At 38.9% G+C, this 27,800-nt stretch overlaps 2 protein-coding genes across 2 annotated transcripts in view; one reads left to right on the forward strand and one right to left on the reverse strand.

Annotated features, from left to right (window-relative positions):
• LOC126347927 (translin-associated protein X) overlaps positions 1 to 23,984 on the reverse strand; it is a 43,268-nt gene extending 19,284 nt beyond the window's left edge. Inside the window, exons 1-2 of the mRNA XM_050002312.1 lie at positions 23,842 to 23,984; positions 12,839 to 13,082 (exon numbers count right to left, since the gene is read on the reverse strand). Of these exons, the coding sequence (XP_049858269.1) occupies positions 12,839 to 13,082; positions 23,842 to 23,860 (263 nt within the window). The 5' untranslated portion in view covers positions 23,861 to 23,984. The remainder of the gene's footprint in view (positions 1 to 12,838; positions 13,083 to 23,841) is intronic.
• A 179-nt stretch (positions 23,985 to 24,163) lies between these two features.
• On the forward strand, positions 24,164 to 25,367 carry LOC126347943 (dynactin subunit 6). Its single transcript, XM_050002313.1, has one exon. The coding sequence runs from the start codon at positions 24,289 to 24,291 to the stop codon at positions 24,826 to 24,828; it is 540 nt and encodes a 179-aa protein (XP_049858270.1). The 5' UTR covers positions 24,164 to 24,288; the 3' UTR covers positions 24,829 to 25,367.
• The last annotated feature ends 2,433 nt before the right edge of the window (positions 25,368 to 27,800 follow it).

The following is a 27,800-nucleotide window of genomic DNA, read 5'->3' on the forward strand; positions in this document are numbered from 1 at the left end:
AGAAGAGTGGGATAGAGGAAAAAAGTGCCACAGCTTGAAGAGGTGTGGAGAAAGCAATCTCCATGACAGAACAGGCTAGGAAGTACGGCAGCTAGCAGAAATTTCATTCTGCTGCAACAGTTTTGGGATTCAGGGTCGGGGTTGCCACAAGTTTCCCCAACTGAAATTCTCTGATATTTTCCTGATTTTCAGACAAGTTTTAGAATTTTTCCCTGACAGATTCTGAGATCTCAAGGATAAATTAAGACGTAAGCCTTTGCCACTATGGTATAACAAACAACAGTTCAAATGAGGAAATATCTATTAAAAAAACTTGCAAGCAGATGCTGTTTCCTCATGTGAGCAAAAATCTTAAGTACTAACATCAACATCTTTTGTAATGAACTGTTTTTAGATGGAAGAAACAGGCCAAATGGTTGTATGTTTCATAAAGACCACTGATGTTAGTTTTTTTCAATAACATGAAATACATTTGGTGACAAAAATGTGCATTTCCTTGGAGTCACAAGATGGATTTAAAATACCGTCATTGATTTCAGAAGTAACCTCAGAAATAAAATAGGCCTCTTGAAAGAAGTGTATAAGGCAGGGAAGAATCGTGTAAACCAACACTATAGGTGACCACCAATAAAATGTTGTTTCTCCATGTTTGTTATTGTAGGTTATTACCCACTGTGCTACATCTATTATTTTACAGTTATCGTGTGATTTTTCATTCAAGAAAGATATGAATACATAACGTACAAACTGCCAGCGACTGACACAATTTTCTTCTTCTTATAGCCCATATTTTCTAACATATAAACTACTTTTGACATGCCAAAATGTACTAGAACAAATACAATGGTCAACGTACTTGTGGTGAGACAGTCAAAATTCCTGAAATCCATCACCCAAGGCCTATGGGATGCTGAATCCTCAGTCTATGGATAAACCACGAAAATCCGCCACACATTACACCATACACAGGCAGACACAGCCTGTGAGCAGATCGGCGAGACTAGATCTGATGGGCAGGACCTACACATTAGTGGGAACAAAATGGCTGCAGACTGGCAGGCCCGATCCATTACAGAAATGGCCCGTGAGGACACACACACACAGCAAGAAGTGGTGGTAGCACTGGCTGCAAGCTGAGGTGACTGGTAGGAAGGGGAAAAGCAAAAGTAATGAAGGAATAGGGAAGCGGTGCACATACTCCGCTGCACCCAGCCAGCGATGATGCATCACATCTCAGTAAACAAACCATTTCATCTACTGAGACAAAAATGAGATTTTTCCAGTGTTGTTTTTTTTTTTTCTTCAAATTTCCCTGATTTCTCTGACATGTTTGAAATTCCCTGATTTCCAGAACCTGTGGCAACCCTGAGGATAAGGACTTATTTGTTAGTACTATTAACATGCATGCAGGGAGCATGTTTCTGTTGAGCCTGCAAATCTAAAATTTTTCATTACAGTCTTAAACAAGGAACCAATTGGAAGCAGTGATAAATCATACACTCATGGTGTGAAGGACATATCACAAAATACATCCTTCACTGCTAAAATGATAAAAAATGCAGCGGACGATGTTACATACTTAACTGCTCAAAATGTAAAATACAGAGCTTCTACAATGTCGATTTTTTTGTCAACTGACCTTCCATTTACTCGCTGTCTGCAGAATGGAAAGGTAATTCATAATCATCATTGCTAGTGTCCTCAGTATCGCTGGCACAAAACACAATAACCATTTCTTTCACTTCGTCTGTCAATTTTTCTTGGTCTGCATGTGTTTTCTCAATGTCTTCCACATTTCTGCAAATTACTGCCCATTCTTGTACAGTAATGGAGGAAAATCTTTCCTAGCTAGATTCCACATGTTCTCCAGCTTGAAAGTAACATTCTTTGCAGCCACCCACTTCTTTGCCAGTGTCCATACCATTTTTGTTAATGTTTAGTTTGGGATGGTAAGGGGGTAAACACAGAACAGAAAGACCATAATGTGTTTATCTGCACTGAAAATCTTTCCAGGTTTGTCACTTTCCATTAAGGCAAACAACTCAATCTTTGTGTTTTCCTGGTCAAACTGAATGTTACAAGAATTAAGCCAATAGGCCAACTCAGCTTTCTTGCTATACATTATAGGTGGTTTTTCATGCAGAGCACTATCATTGTTAAGGACAATGACCAAGTTTTTCAGGAAGTTAGGTATCAGCTTATTATGTTCCAGCCACCTGATAAGAAATATATTCGTTCAGTCAAAGAGTGGCACTGGTTTATGCATGTGCTTTATTCAGATAGTAAAAGATAAATCAAATTCCTTTAAAAAATTGCAGCATTCATTTCTTCATGGTAATCTGCTGTTTTCATAATTGACTTGAAAATTAAAAGTGCTTTTGGCATGAAACCTAACTTTCCTCCTACAGTCAGAAACATTTCATAAACATGTTAAATTGATGGAATTTTCAGTTGCTGCTTGGTAGAAAATGTTTAAGTTTAAAGGAAATTCTCACTTTCTTCTGTCCTACAATATTGTAGACCAGAATAAAGTGAAAGTTTGTTTTAACTTTAGACATGTTATTACCTTGCAGTCTGCCCCAGCTATATGTCCTTCTCAGATATTTTTGTTATCAGCATGTTCTATAATGAGACACTGTCCTATTAAAATTGACACCTTTACTTCCTCACTTAAGCCACCTGTCAACTCATTAGGTGTAGTAAGTGAATTATGAATGTAGACTTCATCAACATATATGACCGATCTACCGTCTTCATGGTACATTTTTATTTTATTTAAATACTCAATATGTTTACAATGTATTTCCAAGCATTTCACAAGCACCTTCTGGTTTTCTGTTCTTTTGTGTCACCTGGTAAATGTCAGACATGTTAATTACACAAAAATAGGTAAGTAATACAATGAAATAAACAAACTGACACACCTGAAACCTAACTTGTCGAGTAGGTATCATGATGAAGAAATACTTAACATAGGTATTTTCTCTTATTACGGGAAAAAGTGTCTTAATTGTGGGATGCTGTCTGTTTGTAACAGGGAAATTGTGTATCAGTCTCCACAAACTTGTATGTCAAAACTGTCTACAAGTAAACTTTTTGCCTCTTTATTCCTTGAGTGAAGAAGCCCTGACAACTACTTTGTCTCCCTCTTTCTTTACTCTTCTTATTGTGCAAAGTGAAAACCAGTAGCAGCCAGAACCCTTTCTAGGACATTTTTGTATAGGATTTTTAACCCTACTTTTGCCTCTCCCGACTTAAATTGAGTTCAATGCCACGCTGTGTATAGTGGTACAATCACTAGAAGTGCACTGAATAATAGATGGCAGCGGACTGAGGTGGCCGCCCCTTCCAGACAAGCGAATGAACTCACCCAATGCTCTGGTCGCAAACCCATCACTGTGCATCAGCCACATTATCCTGAGTGTGCTATACATGTGGTGTTTCTTAAGGTTCCATCTTAGGTCCAATGCTTTTTACTGTGTACATGAATGATCTCTCGTATGCTATATTACCAGATTCTAACTTCTGTTTTGTTTGCAGATGATATAAACATTGCAACAGGTAGCAAGTCAAGTACAGATTCATAAATGGCTGCTAAACCAATTTTCGCTGACATTAATAAATGGTTTAAAGTGAATTACTGTCATTAAATATAGAAAAGACTCACTCTATGCAGTTCATAACCTGTAAGATATTTCTTCCCAGCATGTGTATAACATATGAAGATATGCACATCAAAGAGGTTGACAATGTTAAACTTCTGGGATTACAACATGATGATACGCTCAGTTGGGAAGGACATACCACAGAGTTGCTGAAGTGCCTATAGAAATCTGTATTTGCAGTGAGAATGATGTCAGATGAAGAAGATATAAATATAACAAGATTTGCATGCCTTGCTTACTCTCATTCCATTATGAGATATGGGATCAAGTTCTGGGATAACTCATCAAACCAAACAAAGCTTTTTATCGTACAGAAGCATGTAATAAGACTCATTTGTGATGTAAATTCAAGAATATCATGTACAAACCTGTTCAAGGAACTTTATATTCTAATCACTGCTCCTCACTCTATATATTCCTTAATAAAATTTGTTGCAAGTAATACCGTATATACTTGAATAATCCGCGCATGTTTTTTCCCAGATTTTAGGATGAAAAACAGGGGTGTGCGGATTATTCAAAACGTTGTTGGTACTGCTCCGCCTCCAACAATACATCCCATTATACTATCGCATTGTTGCGGCCTCAGTCTGTGATGCATCAGTAGCACGTTAGGTACACTGCTAAAGAAAAAGTGAAAATTATTGAAGAAGCCGAGAATATTGGAAACCGTGCAGCAGGAAGAATGTACGACGTGAGTGAGTGTTGTATTTGTGACTGGCGAAAAAATAAAACGCAGCTTCAAGAAACTAATAGTAATTGCCGGGCATTTTGCAGCCAAAAAGCAAAGCATCCGGACCTTGAGAAAAGGCTCTGTGATTATGTAGATGAGAAGCGACAATACGGATGTGCAGTGACGAGTGAAATGTGCCAACTTAAAACATTGTCTTTAGCCAAAGAACTAGACATTACCAGTTTCAAAGCTAGCCGGGGCTGGCTACCAAGATTTTTCAACCGAAATGGTTTACTATTCCAGACGAAAACTACAATCGCTCAGCGGCTTCCAGGCGATTACAAGGAAAAAATAGTGAATTTTCATCGTTAAGTGATAAATCTGCACCATAAACAGTCCTATATATTATCGCAAATTGGTAATGCAGACCAAACGCCAGTCTATTTTGAGATGCCGCTCGACAACACAGTGAACAGGAAAGGAGAATCCAGCGTCGTGATATGAACTGGCGGCATTGAGAAATAAAGATGTACAATGATGCTGTGTGTAACTGGCGATGGACGAAAGCTACCACCTTACGTGATATTTAAAAGGAAAACTATTCCGAAAATATCAGTAAAAGGCATACCGGTATTTTTATGAGAGCGAATCCGAAAGAGTGGATGGACAATGAACTTTGACTGGGCGACACATGTTTGGTAACGTCGTCCTAGTGCGTTACTGAATTTATGCAACATGTTTGTCCTGGACAGCTTCCATGGACATACAACTAAGGAAGTGCGAGACAAATTACAAAAAGGGAAAACTGACTTGGTCATTATCCCTGGAGGCCTAACATCCATCCTACAACCACTAGATGTGTGTATAAATCAGCCATTCAAAGCTGCACTTAAACAGCGATATACGCAATGGATGGCTGATGAAAACCATAAGTTCACACCTAGTGGAAAAATCAAATGGCCAGATTTGTTCCAGATTTGTGAGTGGGTGAAAAGTGCATGGGGCTCCATTCCGCAACCACTGGTGGAAAAATCCTTCAAAAAATGTGGAACCACAAATTCACTGGATGGAACAGAGGATGATGCTCTATGGGAAGATGGTGAAGACGACAATGATTCTCCCGCTAGTGATGACGATGAAAGTGATGAATAGAGTGGTAAGAGAGGAAACATACCGGTATTGAATAAAATATTTTATTGCACATACCGTATTATGTTGGAACAATTTATTTTGTAAATAAAACAAATTAAAGCAAAAAATAATTTTTCTCCCCTCTTCCCCAAAATTGGGGTGCGCGGATTATTCGAGGGTGCGAATTATTCAAGTATATACGGTCTATCCCTATTTCCACCCAACAGCTCAATACACAGTATCAATAATAGGAATAAAAACAATCTACATAAAAACCTAAAAACACTTACCTTGGTCCAAAAAGAGGTCCCATATTCAGGAACACACATTGTCAATAAATTGCCAGCAACCATTAAAAACAAGGTTTTAGATAAAGCACGGTTTAAACAGAGTTTGAAAGACTTTTTGATAGGCAACTACTCGTACTCTATAGATGAATATCTTAACAGAGACTGTTAGACTAGCTTACGTAAAAATGTCTGTTGGATTTCAGTTTTGACCACACTTGGTCATAACATTCAGGATTAGGTATTTTGTGTATGATAAATTTATTAAAAGTGCAGTACTGTGTTTCACTCTGACAGTGCATTAATTCAGTAAATATTAGCAGTACCAGTTCACTGTAATGTATTGACTTATTTTGACAACCTCCTGACAAATGATTAGGGTGGTGCGTATTGTATTCAAATGTTTTACTTTTTTATGTTATAATCTCTGACTTGTTCCACATCCATGAGAATCATATCACTTTTGTGTCTATGGAACGAAAACTGAATTTAATCTAATTTAATTTAATAGAGAAATAATAGATAGTGAAGAAAAGTTATAGTTATTTACGCAAGGTAGGTGATGAGAGCCAAGCATATGTTGTAATGACAATTTCCAGCTGTGGAGTTCTGTTAAATTGGCATCAGGAGCGAGAATCCAGATGGCCCCTGTAGTGAAACATGCACCAAGATCATGACCGTCATACTGTAGTGTGCTTTGCAGCAGGATATTGTATGTTGAAGGTATACTCTCACTGTCTACACCCAGTCATCTTAAGTGATGGCTTGGTAGTAGTCATAACAGTCCATACATTGTTTATGTAGCAGCAGGCACATGACATTTTATTTCATAGGTAGCTCCCCTTTGATAGTATATGTTTTGCCAGTGACGGGGTTCGTACGGTTGGTGGTAGCATGTTGCGTCTAGCATGTCTTCCAGTGAAGACTGTGACAAATGTAGGAGCCATAGGACAGGGAAATAGGTACAGAAGGAGCAATAGGTTCTGAGCAGGATACTGTGGAGACTGGTATGGACCTCATTCCCTGCCATGATTTTAAGAAATCATATCTACAGCCATACTCCGCAAACTACTGCAAAGTGCAAGGGAAAGGGCACGTCCCAATGTACCAGTTATGTTCCATCCACGTATGAAGCATGGGAAGAATGATTGACTGAATGCCTCTGTGTGTGCTGTAATTATTCTAATCTTGTCAACACGATCACTATGTGAGCAACATGTAGGCGTTTGTAGTATGTTCCCAGAATCATCATTTAAAACTGATTCTTAGAACTTTGTTAACAGACTTCCTCAGGGCCATTTACATCTATCTTCATGAGTCTGCAAGTTCAGTTTCTTCAGAATAACTGTAACACTTTCCTGTGCCTCAAACTAACCTGAGACCATTCATGCTGCCTTTCTCTGAATATTTTTAATAGTCCTATTTGGTTGGGTTCCACACACTTGAACAATATTCTAAAATTTGTTGCAAGAATGGTTTGTAAGTGATGTCCTCTGTAGACTGATTGCACTTCCCCCAAATATTCTACCAATAAACCAAAATCCACCACCTGCTTTACCCACAACTGAGTCTTTGTGATGATTTCATTTCATATCCGTACAAAGTGTTACATCCAGATATTTGTATGAGTTGGCCAATTTCAATGGTGACTCATTGATATTACAGTCATAGGATACTATGTAGTTTCATTTTGTGAAATGTACAGTTTTATATTTATGAACATTTAAAGCAAGTTGCCAATTTTTCCACCACTTTGAAAAGTTATCAAGATCTGCCTGGATAGTTATGCAACTTCTTTCAAACAGTATTTCATTATTAATAACTGCATCATCTGCAAAAAGTCTGAGGTTACCAGTCATATTGTCTGTAAGGTCATTAATACACAGAATGAACAGCAAGGGTCCCAACATACTTCTTTGGAGCACCCCAAAAAGTAACTTCTACATCTGACTATGACTCTCCACCCATGACTGCATGCTGTGTCCTCCCTACCAAAAAGTCCTCAATCCAGCCAAAAATTTCACTTGATATCACATATGACTGTACCTTTGACAATAAGTGTAGGTATTGCACTGAATCAAAGGCTTTTCAGAAATCAAGAAATACTGCATCTACGTGACTGCCTTGATCCAAAGCTTTCTATTATGTCATGTGAGAAAATTGTGAGCTGGATTTCACATGACCCATGTTTTTGGAATCCACACTGGTTGGCATGGAGGTTATTTTCTTCAAGGTACCTCATTATGTGTGAGCTCAGAATATGTTCTAAGATTCTGCAACAAATCAATGTCAGAAATATTGGATGATAGTTTTGTGGATCAGTTCTACAACCCTTCTTGTAGATGGATGTTATCTGTGCTTTCTTCCAATTACTGGGCATGGTTTTTTGTTCTACGGATCTACAATGGATTATTGTTAAAAGAGGGACTAATTCAATTGCAAAGTACTTAGTAACACATTCAAGACTGGAATAGTACTAAGTGACAAAAGTTGCTTTTGGAGTGCTGAGCAGTATCAGGATTAGATACAACAGCCCAGGAAATCTGATTTTGAACTAGGCTAGTAGGATAATTATGCACAGCAAAGGCTGAGGTGAGAATGGTGTGTACAGTGTTGCTGTAAAGAGTCTGAACAAATATGTCTGCCTTGAATGCAAAGGCTGTATGGGAGGGAACATTTGAAGTGAAAAGGATGGCAAATGTAAGTACTGTTGTTTGCTTGTAGCTTCAATGTGAACAGAAGAATATAGTTGTCCCTCACTGAGGATGGCGTTAACATCAAGGAAAGTGTCATGAAATTAGGCAAACAACAATATGCAAATTAATAGGTAGAATGTATTTAGAGATTTCAGCAATTTTAACAGGTCAGCCTCACAATGAGGTCATATGGTAAAGGTGTCATCAACATATATAAATCAAACCAGGGGCTGAAGGGCTTATGAATTACAGGAAAAATCCAAGTGACTCATGAAAAGGCTGGCATAGAAAGGAGCCGCTTTGGTTCCCATGGCCATGCCCCTGATCTGTCTGCATGTCTGCCACTTAAAGGTAAAGTAGTAGTTGGCAAATATACAGTCGATAAAGGTAAGTGTGAAGGATACCACAGGTTTGGAATCAAGTGTGTGCTGGCTGATGTAAAATTCAGCAGCAAACAAACCATCCACAAATGCTTGGTTCCTTTAATGTAGAAAGGGAGTCATTGTTCCATGATTTGCGCATGTTGCCCAACCAAAACAGAGATATGTTCAGTGGGTGCTAGCAACTATGGAGCAGCCATGGTGATTGGGTTCGCGAATCTTAAGAAGAAGATATAAGGCAGGAGTGTGTGGTTTGAAAGTTTTATGGATTGAGGTGTTAATCCGTGTGAGGAGGCAGGGATTTTAAAGATGGTCTGCAGGTCAGTTTGTAGCACACAATTGGAATCTTGATGGCAGGTGCTGTATGCAGAAGTGTTAGAATGGTGGTCGTAGAGTCTTGACTCCACACTCTTGTCAGTCAGACATCACAGTGGTTGATGTCTTGTCCACCAGGAGGATAATGATTGCATCAGCTTTTAGGAGATGAAGTGCCTGGAATTCTGCACACTACATTCGTTATTTTCATTAATAGATTATAAGTCTGATATGCTTAACTGACAATTTTAATTAATTATTGAGTATTTTGTGCAGTTTTCCCTGCAGTTCAAATGTTGTTAAAGATATGTGAATTCAGATTGCAAAAGTGAAGAGACAGATCATTTCCTGCCACACAGATGTGCCATACATCTGTGTACCATAATTATCCGAAACACTGAAGACCACAAACATAATTGCAACTGAAATATTTAATTATTCTACTTGTATTTTTAGGCAAACTACTTAATGTATTATTAAGTGTAATATGTCATTTTAATCAGTTTTTTTTACTGCAGTTCTAATGATGCATCAAGTTATAAGATAGGATTTTTGTATAAAAAGATTTAAATAAGACTGATGGTTTCTCCAATATGTTAAGTGATATATTCTTGGAATTTCTGGGAGCAGGAGTATCTAACTTATAAAAGGGAGCAGCCATTTTGCCTCTTCCCCATGTGGTTGCACACAGCTGTACAGGCAGGATCTATGTAGCTCTGTGTGAAGAGGTAGCTACATTTTAAGAAATATGAAGTTTATCAAGATGACAGTCACAACACTTTGAAATTTTCCCACTGTGGTTTAGTGGGGACTCTGATTGTTTTAACAGTGGTCAACACCTACAATTATTTCATAGAGACTGTTTTAGCAATTACTCTGTTCAGTATTGATCTGACCATACGACAATTTTGGGGAGTGAACAAATGTAGTATTAGCAGTTATTTTAAATATATAGTGAGCTTAGAGGCTCCAGCCATTTTAGAATCATTTGGAAATAGCAAAGAGATTAATCACCAATCGGCTAATAGTGTTGGGTAAAAAGTAGTGGCAACATTCCTGCAACATGAAGGACATGCTTCCAATGGCACGCGTGCTGTGTGTAGCTGAGAGCAGAAGGTCAGTTGATGTAGTGCACTGAGCGGCAAGGCTTGTGTCTGAGTCAATTGCTAGTGTGTACTGCATGAAATGGTGTAACAATTTAGGAAACATGAAAAATGTGTGTGGATAAAGGCTGAAGTGGAATATAGTGCGAGAGCAAGACATTGTTTTCTGGGAATGGTGAGGCATATGGTGATCCAGCACTGCCATATCATATGGCATCAAGATGGGTGAAAGTGTTTCAGAATGACAGGGATATCATTCAAGACTGGCCCAGTGAATGCAAACATCCTTCTTCTCTTCATCCATAGAACATGTGCCATGAGCTAGCTGGTACCAAAGTAATGGTTATTGTGCCTTATGATATCTGTGAGTTAATCCTCCATCACGTTTTACCACATGGCCAGACAGTCACTGCACCCTATTAATGCTGTTTCTTGTAACGTCAGCTTTGTCCTGCATTGAGAAGAAAGCACTATCATCTTCTGGCACTGTATGCCACCATCATTCATGACAATGCACAATTCCACAGGGTGAACACCATGTAGGATCTCCTGTATGAGTGGGTGTGGGAGATACTGAACATCATTGTAATCACCCATTATAAATCCATGCAATTTAAGCCTGTTCACAAAAATGAAGGATCCTTCTCTTGGCACGTGCTACAACACAATAGAATACACCATTCTTGGCACAGGGCAACCCTTGTGAGACATAGAGAGAAAATTGTGTTTCATTCAGTTGTAGTTAAGATGGCCCAAAGATAAAAATTATCAATATACCATAAAATCAACACAGATGTACTCACTGACGCTGTACAGCACTTTCATTGTGCTTGGGGAGCGATTATAATGAGGGTATGTAGTACAGTGAACATCTGTGAATAAAGCCTGGTGTGAATAATAACAGTGTTTCAATTATTTTTTAACCCAACCCATACAGTATGTGAAAAAGTTGAATAAACTGTTAATTGTACATTTTTAAAAATTTAGATGATGAACACTAATCAGCAACAATACCTATTTAAAACCTATCAATTAGTTAATCTAATTTATACATCAGGGACAATTACCTATTTTTATTTAATAAAGTTTCAGGTACAGTTGCAACATTCCCTTTGGCGATGACAACACAGACATACCATTACACTACCTACTTTTGAATTTGTGGTTTTTGTAACGGTAGCTGTGGATGAGCTATATAGCTAAGTCCTTTTTTGGGGTTGTAGGTGTTGGTTTTTTGGTATTGGTAACTGTGGTTGGACTGTAGAGCTCAAGGAAATGTCCGATTCCTGTAGTTTTGTTAGTGTAGCTGAATGCTATAATTTAAATTTCTTTGACATTATTAGTTTAGGGATGGTATGCCCTTTTTATTGTTGCTTACTTAATTTGTCCCCCATCCCCACCCATTCACCCCTAATTTCCCACGGTTGTCCCATTAGTTTCATTTTATTTTTGGAGTGAGACATTACTGTTCAGTTTTTATTTTTGTTTGCATTTGTTGGCATGTGTATTAGTGACATCATTGTTGTCATTTTGTATATGCTGTATGTAATCGTTTCCGCCATTCTGATAATGTCATGGGTCACAGCAGACGGGTGGAATTAGATGCTTCTGCAATGCCAAATAAATTTACAAATAAAATGAAAGCAGTCTTTTCAAAAGTGCACTACTGTGAAAAAAAATCTGATGCTGAATAATATTTGAAGTTATGTTACTCCACCCAATGAACTGGATTATGCTTGGATGCTCCTCAGCATGCCGTCCACAGGGTGTCCTCTTTCAAATCAAAGCCGGTGGGGATCCCAAAGTCTCGAGCGGAACTCAAGAAGAGGTTGCACTAGCATTCCACTGAGATGAGCAGTGATACCTGGGCATCTTCACATCCTTCTGTGGCGATGAGCAGTCATCCAACAAATCTTTCACTCCTTGGCAAAGAGATTTCCACAATATGATGCAGATTCCATTCTGGATGTGACCTTACACACCTTTCTCATACCCCACAATATACTGTTTGGTTGAATGTGCTAATGATGATGGTGTTCTGTACCCCCACTCGTGGGCTACATCCCATGCTGACAACACTTCTTTCACAAATGGAGACACAGCATACCCTACCAAACTATACTTAGAATGAAGGATTACTTTTATCTCCATTAGAAAGGAGCTTTACATAGTCATTTCCTGCAGTTAAATGGATATTGAGAAAGAGATTCTCGGTAAAAACATTTGAACTATGAATGTCTTGAGTTTGAGAAACTATACAAAAAATTAGGTTAATTAAGTTTGTAGTGTTTTGATATCAACCTTTCCCATGAAGTAACTTGTATTGTGCTTATCAAACTGTATCATTGTCTTCCATTTCGCCTTGCACCTTACAAATTATCATAATTATGCTTAAAACTTTCTTTCTTTTTTAGCACTGAGTATACAGAAGCACAAAAAAGTAGAAGCCAATTTTAAAAAGGGTGAATGTTATACAGACACACAACACTAATTAATTAGCCTTCAAAATTTTACTCACATGTACCAGTTAAATTTTATTACTTAGATTACAAGAATGTTTATGAAATATTAAAGTATATTCATAATACCTGTCAGCGGAATGAAGTAAAAAAATAATTCTCTTGCTTTCAATTGTAATGTCTCTGCCTAGTTTCACAATGGCCTCATATTTGTCATGTTTTGTATCTAGCTCAGCAGCATACTGCTTAAACGCAGCCAGCACTGGTGAATCATCACTGAGGACATTAGTTGCTTCCTGCCCTTTTGCTCCTACAATATGCTTCTGCTTCTCAAAATCATGACCCTTCCGATACTGCCGCTGCCGTCTGTGACCTAAGTGAAAAAAGAGAAGCATTATGCATAAACCAAACTAAGAGAAAAAGTGAAAAATATTCCTATTGCACAACTGCATTTTATGAACTGTGCTACTTATGTTTAACACTCTTTTATATGGGTGAATCAAAATTTGTGGTACCTGCTTTGCCCCATGAGTAACTGTTGTGTTAAGTTATGGTGGTGCAGCATTTTTGAAATGGACTGTATTTATACGGCATGTGGTGGAATATGTTGAGGCTATCTCTAGTGTGGGATGTTTATGTTTCTAAATTGCTTGTGAGCAATGTTAGTGATTTGCTGGACTCCTTGACTGCTGTTCGTGAGAACAGTATTGGAAGAGATTGTGGCAGTTTGTGAGTGAGTTATTTTGATGTTGGCAGTCACAGGTAAAAGATTCATTTTCAAGTTTTGTATCATTAGTGTGGTCTGTCAATGTTTGGAACTTTAATTTTGTTTGAATTTTTTTTATCAGTTACAAATGACAATGAAGTTCACGAGTAGACCCCTGATACTAAAATGGGGGAAAAGATGTTGACTATGATTACATTCCTAGAGTTGTTCAATTTAATTGCCAATAATATGGAGTCTCGCATTTCTGGAAAACATATCAGACTGACCAAAGTTGATCCAACTTGGCCATTTGAGAGATTGTGTTGATGACGTTTTACTTTTTCTATTGCTACATTTAAGTTATCAGCTGACTTTGGTAGGGAAGTATGTTTTTATAGTATTATTTTTTTATTGTTGTATGCATGGTATGTGTGTGTTTACATGCATAACTGCATTTTTCTTGTATATTAGAAATGGTGTTAATGCCATTTTTTGTGTGTTTTGGGTTGTCTTGTTTGTTGTTAGTAATTATGATGGATGGTGATTAGTTTGTGTCATAGAGTTTGTTTTACCTACACTGGTGAGCAATTTTTGGTTTTGCAGAACTGCAGACTTGATTTTAGCTGTATAGCTCAAGTGCAATGTTAGATAATGGTTTTATTGAATTGTGTGTGGTTTTGTGGTATTGCAGATTTTGCTGTGCTATATAGATCAAATTACATTTCTGGTACCAGGTTATGGAGCTATTTGGGGGTCTATGGTATCATGAACTTTATTTGAGATATACAGGTCATGTGAAATTTCCCACACCAACTTTTTCAGGGTTCTTAAATAGTGGTTTTGTTGATTGCTGGTAATTCTGTCTGCATGATTTTTGTGTTAGTATTTGTTTTGTTATATCTTCATTATTAAGATTGTCTTATTTTTGGTTTGTTCCTGCTCAAAACCCCTAATTCCTACAGTTGTTCCATTAGTTTCATGTTATTTCAGAAGTTAAATATTTTTCATATTATTTGTGTTTCTTTATGTGTGTAATGAGTGACATTATGGTCTCCATATTGTGCATGTTTGAAATAGCTGTGTCCACTATCCTGATGACATCATATGTCAAAGCTGACAGGTGGTACCACAATCTGCAGTTTTGCCCTTTATTTCTAACATTAAGCATAAAAAAGTGTAGGGTATATTGAAATAAATATATACTCACTTTTGAAAGGGGTGACTGTTGTGAGCACATGTCAAATATATTTAAAAATAATAGGAAAACTCAATCTTACTTAAATGAAAGTTTCATTTTTCTTTCCGAAGAGGAGAGTAACAGTAAGGCAGAAAGAACGATAATTACGAACTTTTCTTTAAGAAAGGATCTGTAGTTTCTAGATCTAATATTTATTCCTACGCACACCCACCAGCATGGTCCATTTGTGATACAGCTTTTCTCACCTCATTAAGTGCTCTCTAGACCTTCACATTTGGCATCATTGTTTATATGATAACCAACACATAAAATATCCTATATTGTAATTACACAGAGTAAGATACTCGCATACCTCTGGTATTTAAAATGCCAATAGATAACAAACAATGAACACACCATTAAACACAGCAAAAGCTGTAAATGATGCAACATCTGATTAAAGCATTGTATTCCATATAATTACAATATGTTTGTGAACTCCAAATTAATCTAAGTTTGGTATTTATTAGATGCACTAATTTCCATGAAAGGAGAAAATATAAAAACACAGTAAATGAAGCAGGCAAAAAGGAATACAAATGACTCAAAAATGAGATCGACAGGAAGTGCAAAATGGCTAAGCAGGGATGGCTAGAGGACAAATGTAAGGATGTAGAGGCTTATCTCAATGGGGATAAGATAGATACTGCCTACAGGAAAATTAAAGAGACCTTTGGAGAAAAGAGAGCCACTCGTATGAATATCAAGATCTCAGATGGAAGCCCAGTTCTAAGCAAAGAAGGAAAAGCAGAAAGGTAGAAGGAGTATATAGAGGATCTATACAAGGGTGATGTACTTGAGAACAATATTATGGAGCCGGCCGAGGTGGTCTCGCGGTTCTAGGCGCGCAGTCCGGAACCACGTGACTGCTACGGTCGCAGGTTCGGATCCTGCCTCGGGCATGGATGTGTGTGATGTCCTTAGGTTAGTTAGGTTTAAGTAGTTCTAAGTTCTAGGGGACTGATGACCAAAGATGTTCAGTCCCATAGTGCTCAGAGCCATTTCAACCTTTTTAATACTATAGAAATGGAAGAGGATGTAGATGAAGATGAAATGGGAGATACGTTACTGCATGAAGAGTTTGACAGAGCACTGAAAGACCTGAGTCGAAACAAGGCCCCAGGAGTAGACAAAATTCCATTAGAACTACTGACGGCCTTGGGAGAGCCAGTCCTGACAAAACTCTACCATCTGGTGAACAAGATGTAGGAGACAGGCGAAATACCCTCAGACTTCAAGAAGAATATGATAATTCCAATCCCAAAGAAAGCAGGTGTTGACAGATGTGAAAATTACCGAACTATCAGTTTAATAAGTCACAGCTGCAAAATACTAACGCAAATTCTTTACAGACGAATGGAAAAACTAGTAGAAGCTGACCTCAGGGAAGATCAGTTTGGATTTCGTAGAAATGTTGAAACACGTGAGGCAATACTGACTCTTATGACTTATCTTAGAAAATAGATTAAGGAAAGGGAAACCTACATTTCTAGCATTTGTAGACTTAGAGAAAGGTTTTGACAATGTTGACTGGAAAACTCTCTTTCAAATTCTAAAGGTGGCAAGGGTACAATTTCACACTGAAAAGGCACAAAACCTTGGCATCAGCTTTATCAGTACCAAAAACAATTGTCATTTTGGATCTCACAATCAATTACTATCTCACACCAATACCGGTAATGTGATTTTCAGAGTCTTCACAGCAGTATCTCATGCGCACATAACACCTGACAGTAACACATAGCAAGCAGCTGGGTGCATTTACTGGTCACTGTCTGCCATCCAGGAGGAAGTCTCTGGGAATGACTGTGGAGTGTACAATGACTTACATATCCTACAGCGATGTCGCTAATAACTGTTGCAATTGTACCTTGTATGTTCTGCTAATAGAAACCAGCAGTTGCTTATGACAGTTCTGGATGAGATGTGTATATCGCACATTCTATTGTGAAACTAAGAATTATGTTACCAAACAAATTAGACAAAATAAGAAGTGACTGTGCTTGTTATATGAACATTATGTATTAGTTCTATACATGAATTCTGCCACCATGTAAAGGGGTTGTAATATACTGTGAAACACATGATTACAAAACAATCTTGATACAAAAGTAAACCCAGAAAAGACAATATTTCATTAAAAGCATCAAGGAAAAAGACTGACTTATTGTAACCACCAGTGGCAGCATTATATATACATCTTGCATCATGGTACAACTGTACTACAGTCTTAACAGAGGAACAGTTTAACAATGCAATTAATCCAATGTCATACTGCATGATATCATTATGGAGCTCATTACCAACTGGGTGAGACAGCCAAAGACTTCAAAAAACGAGTTCTTGCTTTCACATTTCAAAGCCACTTGAGAGGCATCCTTGATATGTCAAAGCACTTACACCTACTTTGCAGCCATAATGACAGCCCAGAATGCTGGAGCTGAAGGGTCGCGTGCTAGCGTTCGTTTGTGTGTGTGTGTGTGTGTGTGTGTGTGTGTGTGTGTGTGAGTGAACGCAGTGATCCTTGATATGTCAAAGCACTTACAGCTACATTGCAGCCAGAATGTCAGCCCAGAATGCTGGAGCTGAAGGGTCGCGCGCGTGTGTGTGTGTGTGTGTGTGTGTGTGTGTGTGTGTGTGTGTGTGTGTGTGTGTGTGTGTGTGTGTGTGGGCGCGCGCGCGCGCGCGCGCGCGCGAGCGCAGTGCTGCCTGGTGCTCCTCTCTCCTTGGTGTCCGCCGAATATGACCCCCACCTCGGTCGACGTGGCACTGGGCGGTGCCAAACATGTGTCTATCGCCCAGCCGTCTCCAGCCATCGCGGGAAACCACACCCACCTGCCGCGACACCCCAGTGACGTCTGCCGCAAGGTGGACTGAGGGGAGAAGCCCGGCTGTGTGTGTGTGTGTGTGTGTGTGTGTGTGTGTGTGTGTGTGTGTGTGTGTGGTGCACCAGCCACTGGCAGCTGTGCATGTGCAGTGTGGTGGTGTGCTGTCAGGGCATGGAGATGAATGAAATAACAAAATAGATCCTAAATAACTCCAAACCTCCCCCACTGGTCTGACATAATTAAGGCCGCACCTAACGCGGGATTAGTCTTAAGTCTGATATACTTAAGCTTCCGCACCTATCGCGACCTCTCAAATATTTAAGTAGTGGACTTCACCCACTAATTAGAATAGGTCTTCAATACTTAAGCACAGTTAGAACTCCTTTCTAAATTTCACTTAAAAACTTTTCTTAAATCTGGAAAACTCAGTTTGTATAGAGTCATGAATATCTTTTTCTTAAATTTGTAACTAAGAATTATCTCTGAATATAGTCAAGCCAGCTTTTGCCTTTTTTGATCTACACAAGGTTTCCGTCCTCGCTGAGATGGCCTTAGGACAACAGCGTTATTCTTTGACAGATGTACCGCCATAGTCGGGCTAGAGATCAAATTTATATTTCCTAAAAACACATATTTGTCTTAATGAACTGAAGTGAATATTATGTAAGCAGAACATATAATATTGGATGCATAAAAGTATGGTTTGCGAGAACGCATAAATCACGATTAACACAAAACACACACCACTCCTTTCAAACAACCCTCATGAACAAGTGTGACTAATACTTCACCACTTGCCATTTCCTTCAGATTTTCTTCAGGGACCTCAAGGGCGAAGGTGGGACTGTTCGTTCTGTAGGAGATGATTTAACACCAAACCTCCCCCGGCTTCTCACTCAAGTACAGGCAAGGTAGGGATCCTGGGGAAAGGGGGTGGGAAGGGTTTCCTGTATTGGGGGCTATCTTCTTTTCCTTCTTCGATCTTAGCAACCATTCCTTTTATTTCCTTTCTTACTTCTCATTTGAGGACTTATCTATTATTTTGAGAAATTCGTGTTACTAGCAAATATACTTCGGAGAATACGAGAAAAGGAGGTTGCAGCAGCAAGTTAACCAGCAAGGGAAGTTTGCTGACCATTTCAAGTAAGTCTCATCATTAAAGGAGTGGAAGTTTACACACACACTTTGCCACTTTAAGTTGTCCAAAGAGTTAGAAGGCCTGTTCACCAATCTGCTCATACAAGTTAGCTTACACTCGTGCTTCAGCAGTGAGCAATGGACCGAGCGAGGTGTCGCAGTGGTTAGCACACTGGACTCGCATTCGGGAGGACGACGGTTCAATTTCGTCTCCGGCCATCCTGATTTAGGTTTTCCGTGATTTCCCTAAATTGTTTTAGGCAAATGCCGGGATGGTTCCTTTGAAAGGGCACGGCCGATTTACTTTCCAATCCTTCCCTAACCCGAGCTTGCGCTCCGTCTCTAATGACCTCGTTGTCGATGGGACCTTAAACACTAACCACCACCACCACCAGTGAGCAATGTGCTGACTCACAGCGAGTTGATGGAGTGGGTAGGATAGGAGGAAATGGGACAAAGCAGCTTGACGCAAAAAACTATTGTCAATGAGTTTGTTCTACAGTTGCTAATGTTAGTTCTACATACATGTATCATTTCGCACTGGCTATTTAGGGAATTTCGTTACAATTATTTTCCTAAGACTGTTGCACTGAGGAAAAATGACAATGCAACAAAACTTGCATTTCTTTTAATTGATGAGGAAAAGAACTAGGGACAGTTGGTTCAAAACCTGTTGCTGCTTACAATAGGCCCAGTCTTATGATAAATGTTGTTTTGGTCAAAGTTTAAACTGTCATCAACTTGTATTTTGTGACTATTTTACTCACATATTAAACACAAATACACTGGATGTCAATGAATTCTAGATTTCCGTTTTTCCCTGTAGCATCAATGTCTGCTATCTCCTTCTGCTGATTCAACGTTCCGTTTTTAAGTTGTAATCTGTGAGTGAGGTCTTGTGGCTAGCTTTTGTTCCCATCAAGGTGGAAGAAAATTACTCGCACAAGTATATAGATCCAACCGATGACATAACCATATCTGCAAACCTGTGAAGTTGTGATTTTTTTTATGTGAGCCTACAACATTTATTTTATTATAAAATTATCATGTGACTCCCTGTAACACTGTAGGTCTACAAGTTGTAAGCATCCTGCACTAATGTTAAAGTTTTAAACATGGCTGTGTAGTCGTGCACTAATGTTGTATATTTACAATGGTGCATCTGACCTTCCCTTTTAAGTTCCTAACCCAGAAAAACACTGCTTTTCATCAATTGAAAAACAGCTACTCTCCACTTCAAGCACTACACCAGCAACTACATATGCTTATGTATAGGGTGACAGAGAACTTACCACAGGGTCATTTCTCTAAAGGTAGTGCTCAGTTTGCACTTTCTCTGTGCTACATAATGATGTCTGACTATCCCATCCCATTTTTCTGTAAGCGCTCTCCACCCAGGTGGTGAGTGAGGACTCATAACTACACCCTGAATAGGCCTGATATACAACATGAACAGCAAATGGTTCAAATGGCTCTGAGCACTATGCGACTTAACATCTGTGGTCATCAGTCGCCTAGAACTTAGAACTAATTAAACCTAACTAACCTAAGGACATCACACACATCCATGCCCGAGGCAGGATTCGAACCTGCGGCCGTAGCAGTCACACGGTTCCGGACTGCGCGGCTAGAACCACGAGGCCACAGCGGCCAGCGAACAGCAAATGTCCCAGCACACTTCCCTGGGACACACTGTGCCATAATTTTTTTCCCCCAATCCAATTCAATAGCTTCTCATTAGTTATTTGATCTCTCCATTTGTTCTTCAGCATTCTCCTCTAGTACCACACATCAAAAAAACCTTCCATTCTCTTTTTGTGTGAAGTGCTAACAGTCCACATTTCATTCCTGTACATGGCTACACTCCACAGAAATAAATTCAGAAGTAACTTCCTAACACTTACATTTATATTCCTCTGGTTCGGAAATGCTTTACTTACAATTGCCAGTCTACTGCTTGTATCCTCTCAACCTTTGCCACTGTCAGTTATTTTGCTGTACAAGTAGCAACAAGCATCTATTACTTATAGTCTCTCAGTTCTTAATCTAATTTCCTCAGGGTCAGTTGACTTAATTTGACCACATTCCTTTACCATTGTTTAACTTTTTTTTATGTTCATCCTATAAGCTCTTTTCAAGATATTATACCTTTCCTTCAACCGCTCTTCCAAGCCCCTAACCATCTATTACAGAATTACAATATTGCTGGCAAACCTCAAAGTTGTTATTTCTTGTCCCTGAACTTTAACTCCCTTGCCAAATTGCTGCTTGGTTTCCTTCTTCACAGCATACTCAATAAACAAGAGTGAAAAACATCAGGGTTCAAACCACAACCCCATCTCACTCCCTTCTGCTTCTCTTTCATGTACTTGAACTCTTACAACTGCAGAATGGTTTCTGTAAAAGTTGTAAATAACCTTTCAATCTCTGTATTTTATTCCTGCTGCCTTCAAAATTTCTGAGTGTAGACCAACTTACAATGTCAAAAGCTTCGCTAAAGATATTAATGCTGTGAACATAGGTTTGCCTTTCTGCAACCTATCTTCTAAGATAAGTCACAGGATCAGTAGCAATCTTGTGCATTTCTGTAGCTGTCTGAAAACCAAACTGATCTTCCTTGATCTCTGTTTTTACCTATTTTTCCATGCATACAATCAGTTAGTTCCTTGTTTCACAGATAAAATTCGCAATAAATGTTATGATCTGGAACATGGCAACAGAAAAAAATGTAGAAAACTTATATACAACAAACAAAAACAGAAATTTTATATGAACATTCTGCCCATTCACAGTTTTTTTACAACTAACTCTACTCAATAATTCTTCTATGTGTACGAGGAGCTGTTAAGGAGAACCATCTTAATCTACATTTGATAACACTTCTGCTACCTGTCTGACATTTTATTTCCATGTGTAAGTCATCAAATACACTACTGACCATTAAAATTGTTACACCAAGAAGAAATGCAGATGATAAACGAGTATTCATTGGACAAATATATTATACTAGAACTGACATGTGATTACATTTTCACGTAATTGGGCCGCATAGATCCTGAGAAATCAGTCCCCAGAACAACGACCTCTGCCTGTAATAATAGCCTTGAGATGCCTGGGCTTTGAGTCAAACAGAGCTTGGATGGCGTGTACAGGTACAGCTGCCCACGCAGCTTCAACACGATACCACAGTTCATAAATAGTTGTGACTGGCGTATTGTGACGAGCCAGTTGCTCGGCCACTATTGACCATGCGTTTTCAATTGGTGAAGGATCTGGAGAATGTGCTGGCCAGGGCAGCAGTCGAACATTTTCTGTATCCAGAAAGGCCCGTACATGGACCTGCAAGATGCAGTCATGCATTATCCTGCTGAAATGTAGAGTTTCGCAGGGATCGAATGAAGGGTAGAGCCACGGGTTGTAACACATCTGAAATGTACCGTCCACTGTTCAAAGTGCTGTTAATGCAAACAAGAGGTGACCGAGGCGCGTAACCAATGGCACCCCCAACCCATACCATCATGCTGGGTGATATGCCAGTATGGCGATGAGGAATACACGCTTCCAATGTGTGTTCACCGCGATGCTGCCAAACACGAATGCGACCATCATGATGCTATAAACAGAACCTGGATTCAAACGGGGAAAAAAATGAGGTTTTGCCATTCGTGCACCCCAGTTTGTTGTTGAGTACACCATCACAGGTGCTCCTGTCTGTGATGCAGCATCAAGGGTTACTGCAGCCATGGTCTCTGAGCTCATAGTCCACAATGCAGCAAACGTCGTCGAACTGTTCGTGCAGATGGTTGTTGTCTTGCAAACAGTAGCTAAAGCGTGGGAAAACTTCTGTTCTAAGCACAGGCGACTGGTATTTGACAGTTAAGGTGCATTAAAAATTAATGATGGACTGTTAATCTACCTGTACGTCATTTCTTAGTTACTAAACAGTGGTGGAGAGGGATTTTATTTTATTTTATTTTATTTCAAAATTGTGTTCTGCAACATTGGTCATGTCCCCAAATACATTAGTCAATTTTTGTTGTACACAAATACCTTGCAATACAACCCTGACGTTTTGAGACATACTACATTAAGGTCTAATTATGCAGTCTATGAAATTGGACTTGGATATCACTTATTCCTTCTGTGCTACCACACTTTGAAGATCCACGATTTTCCAGTGATTTTGTAATTTTTTAGTATTTTCCTACACATATAACAATGTGTGTGTGTTTGTTTGTTTAGCCCACATCAAGCTCACTAGAAAAAAAATCATCCGATTATTGAGTGACTTATATTTGGCATCGCAGGCACCTACAATATGGATCTTTTAACACATTACATTTTTTTAAAAAACATTTCCCTCAGAAATATGTTGTTTGTGTTTTGATGCACAGTGTGTTCATTATGTGGATGTTATTTGGTGTCAAAAATTTCACTGGACTGTGAGTAATGGTTACTAAGTTATTAAGCTCTGAAGATCGATTGCCAAATGTGCGTTGCATTTTATGGGTCACATCATCTTCTGTCGTAAGCCATAATTGTGGAATTAATTCTCAGGGGAACGTAATACTTTGTACATGAGCATTCCACACATGGTAGCATTGGTGTGCTAAATTTCAGCCAAAACGGAGACTACAAGCTGGAGCCCTTGGTTGAAATGACAAGGAATGGCTTTTACATCATTATGGCTACCGAAAAATTGGATGACAAAATATTCTGGCAACTATTTCGTTGCATTCAGTTGAATAGTTCGTTGCATTCAATTGCGTAGGGGAAACAGAGGAGCAATTTCGCTTAGTTAAGTATAGAACACTGTATCGGAAAAAAGGTAGCTCTTGTCATTCATTCAAATCGTCAACATTTTGTAATAGTTTTTCACGGAGAAAGTGTATTACAGTTGTAATACAACCCATTCCACATCACAGAAAGAGACCGCAACTAAGATCCACGATGAATGAATAAAGGGCAACAAACTACAGAGATTAAATAAAGTAAAATAAATAAAGATTAACTTTACGTCACTACATCTATTTCACATCAAGAATGCATAAGTAAAACACACTAACTGAATAGAACCATCAATTTTAGTGTTCCCAACGTAACTGAATGGGTTGAAATTAGCTATATAATAAACATTTTCAAACTATAAATATTATTATAAGATAAACTTGGGAATGGGAGATGGAAAAGGCTACAAGAGCAATTAATTGTCCTCCATCAATACCTTTTTCGAAATGCGACATCGAAATTGAAAACTCTCACAAGAAGTCAACAAACTATTAATATTGATGTTTACTAGCCACACCAGCTCGCATCATCAATGTATATATTTTAAAAGAACTGTCACTCTGATAATCTAGCAAGTAACATCTTTGACTGTGTTGTATTTTATGTTAGAATTTTAGTGGTCCTTCTGCAAAAAATTACAGTGCAATTCATTTGATAAATCAATGTATCTGAATAAAGAAAGGCATCTGCATCATTACGACATAAATAATATTGTCCAAAATGTTTTTCCATCTTTTTCCCTAAGGTATCTTCTATCATCTTTGGGTAGTCTAATATGTCGTTGCAACTTACAATGTTTATAAATCTGCAGGCCCCAAGGTACGTGACATCGAAGGAGATCTGATGTTTTAGGCTTTTCGCGTTTGGAAGACAGTGTAAAGCCATGTCTATGAAAAGCAGCGTTAAAATTGCGCCTGGGGCTGTTGTGTGTAATGAGTGCGAGCTAAAAGGTGACATTACAATTGGAAGCATGACAATAATACACCCAAGAGCGTCGATTATAGCAGAAGCTGGGCCCATAATAATAGGGGAAAACAATTTGATTGAAGAACAAGCACGGATTATCAACAAGATTATACCTGGAAGTACTTCCTCCTCAACACCTGTTCTTATCATTGGTTCCAACAATGTATTCGAAGTGGACTGTCACTCGGAAGCTAGGAAGATCGGCGATAACAACATTTTGGAAGCTAAATCGTTTGTAAGCCATGATGTAGAAATAACAAACGGATGTATTATTGGAGCAGGTTGTACGCTGACATGCTCCGAAGTGTTGCCCGAAAATACTGTAATTTATGGCAAGGAATGCCTTCGCCGGCAACAATTGGACAGACCGCCAACACAGACACTGCAATTAGACTATTTAACTAAAGTTTTACCCAATTATCATCATCTAAAAAAATCCAAAAAAGGTCAGGCTTAATAAGTCTTTCAGTGCTGTGTAAATACAAAGGGATAGTACATTTATGGCATCTGCAATAGAAACTTGACAGACTAAAGGAAAGATCAGCATAAACAAGCTTCAAAATTACTTGTTATTTAATTTAATTTTGCTGATTGTAATATCATATTTTGCACAAGGACGTGAATAACACGGCATCTGGAGAGTAAAGTGAACTAACGTAAAATAATCACAAGTAAAAGCTTAAAATGTGTTTAGAAGGAGCGTGATGTTCTCCATGAGGGGTTACTAGACATTTTACCCTAGCAGAATTCGTAATGAACGTCATTAAATGATATTCTTTATATGCTTAATATTTTTTTTTATGTCAGAACCATGATGTGGCAGTGTTGTGTTTTCGCCTCCAATACATGTTCTGATAATTACAGATGGAGATAAAACTAACAAATAACTTCAAATGTTAGATGTTTAGAGACACCATTAGTTGGGTTAGTATTTCTTATGTGCAATTTGTACCAATATGTAATAACATTAATTGAATAAATTTTCATTTTATCAGAGCTGGACATTATCACATTACATAAACTTGACATAAATGCATCCCTCTGCAAAAAGTTGAAGATAAATTGTGGTCTCGGCTGCAACTGACAGTTTGAAACTGGAAGGGACTTAGTTACTTGTTCCATAGATCACATTCATGATAAGTGTTATGATGTGAAATGTGTCAACAGAAAAAACACAGAACACTTATACAAAACGAAAAACACCATTGAGGTCTGTGTGGCACATGCTGGCCTCTTCCAGAACACTTACATACAACAAAAAAATGTTAAAAATAATATTTATGTCTATGTGGTTACATGCTGGCCATTTACAGTTTTTTAAATGACTGATTATATCTATGGAGGAATTTCTCTGGGACATAGGAGTAGTTGTCTTTAATTTACATTTGAAAATACTTAAATTCTTTTTGCCAGACATTTTATTTTGATTGATTGATTGTTTAAGATCTTTATAGCTGGGTATTTTACTTCTTTTGTGTCATAGGTAGGTTTGTTACTCTTGAACTTGGATCAATTCTCAATTTGAAATTTCATAAGTGAAAATCATTTCAAATTCTGTGACAGTGAAACCTTGTGGTATTGTGTGATGACATCTTTGTGACTGAACCAAAGATGAAAACATCTTAACCTTATTCCTCCAGAACATTATCACCTTCTCACCCACTCACTTCACCTGGCAATCTTCAACCCGACAGATTACCTTCCTTAATGTTGACATCAACCTCAGGGATGGCTACATCAGTACCTCCATCTGCATCAGACCTACCAATGACTTACAATATTTCCACTTCCACAGCTGATACGTATTCCATAGCTTAAAAGTCCCATCCATACAGGCTAGCCACCTCTGTGGACATCGCCTCTGTAGTGATAAGCAGTCACTCTCCAGATATGCCAGAGATCTCACAGAGACCTTCACAAACCATAAATATGCTCCCAGCCTTGTGCAGATACAGATCTCCCATGCCTTGGCTCTCTAGTCACTTGCCACCTACATATCCATTGTCCAGCCCCAAAGGTGCACTTCTCTCATGTTTCATTACCACCCAACACTGGAGAAACTGAGTCACATTTTCTGCCAGGGTTTCAACTACCTCTCATTATGCCCTGAAATGAGGAATATCCTTGCCCCTAGCCTCCCCAACCCTCTTACAGTGGTATGTTGCCATCCTCCGAACCTGTGTAATATTGTTGTCTGTCCTTACTTTACCCCTTCACTCAGAGCTCATATCCTTGCAATAGATCTTGCTTTAGAACATATCCCATGCATCCCCACACTACCAATTACTTCAGTCCTGTCACAGGCATCTCTTGTCTTCAGAGGCAGAGCTACTTGTGTAAACAGCGTGTGATGCACAAACTAAGCTGCAATCACTGTGCTGCTTTCTGTGTGGGTATGGCAATGTGACAAGCTGTCTGTCCGCATGGATGGCCATCACCAAACTGTAGCCAAGAGACAGCTGGACCACCCAGCTGGTGAATATGCTGCCCAACACAACGTGCTTCACTTCAGTGACAGCATCACGGCCTGTACCATCTGGATCCTTCCTACCAACACCAGCCTTTCTAAACAGCGCATATAGGAACTATCCCTACGAAATATCTGTCCTGGCCACAACCTTTGCTAGTCACTGTAGCCAAGAGACAGCTGGACCACCCAGCTGGTGAATATGCTGCCCAACCCAGCGTGCTTCATTTCAGTGACAGCTTCACGTCCTGTACCATCTGGATCTTTCCTACCAACACCAGCCTTTCTAAACAGCGCATATAGGAACTATCCCTACAAAATATCTGTCCTGGTCACAACCATTGATGGTCGCTTTCCTTCGTCCAATTCATTGCCCCCACTCCAGCACTGTGCTTATCTTCTATTCCATCAATTACCTACAGTCTTTTCCCCTTTTTTTACATCTCTCCTGTCCACTAACCCCTTTCTCCTCACCCAGCACAGCCTCCCTCCTAATTCTGCATACTGTCCTCAGTACATTTCTACTCATTCCCACAACTTGCTTCTCCCGCCCCAACCTGCTATTCCTCCTTCTCACCACCCTATACCACCTCCTTATCCCCACCAACCAACCCATGTTACTGCCCTGATCAGATGCAGAGGCAGCGCGCAGTCGGGCACGAGTGCTCATAGACAGTAGCCATGTGTGTTAGGAGCAATGCTTGTGTGAAAGTGTGTTTTCTGCTTATGAAGAAGGACTTTTTCTGTACAAAATCTAAAAGTTTAGTGGTCTTTTCATGGTGTCTGTCTGTGAGTGAACGCTTCCTCTGTGTGGTGAGTAGCAGTCTATCCTTTTCATATTGTTGATATATGTGGTGTTTTATTCTTGTTCTTGTCCATGTAAGATATTCCTGCATTTTGGAGTCCCTTTGCCTTTTCACATTCATGTCTACAGCAGTTTCACAAGAATTTTCTGCCTGTGC

The sequence above is a fragment of the Schistocerca gregaria genome, chromosome 1, assembly GCF_023897955.1.
Source record: "Schistocerca gregaria isolate iqSchGreg1 chromosome 1, iqSchGreg1.2, whole genome shotgun sequence".
NCBI classification, from domain to species: domain Eukaryota; kingdom Metazoa; phylum Arthropoda; class Insecta; order Orthoptera; family Acrididae; genus Schistocerca; species Schistocerca gregaria.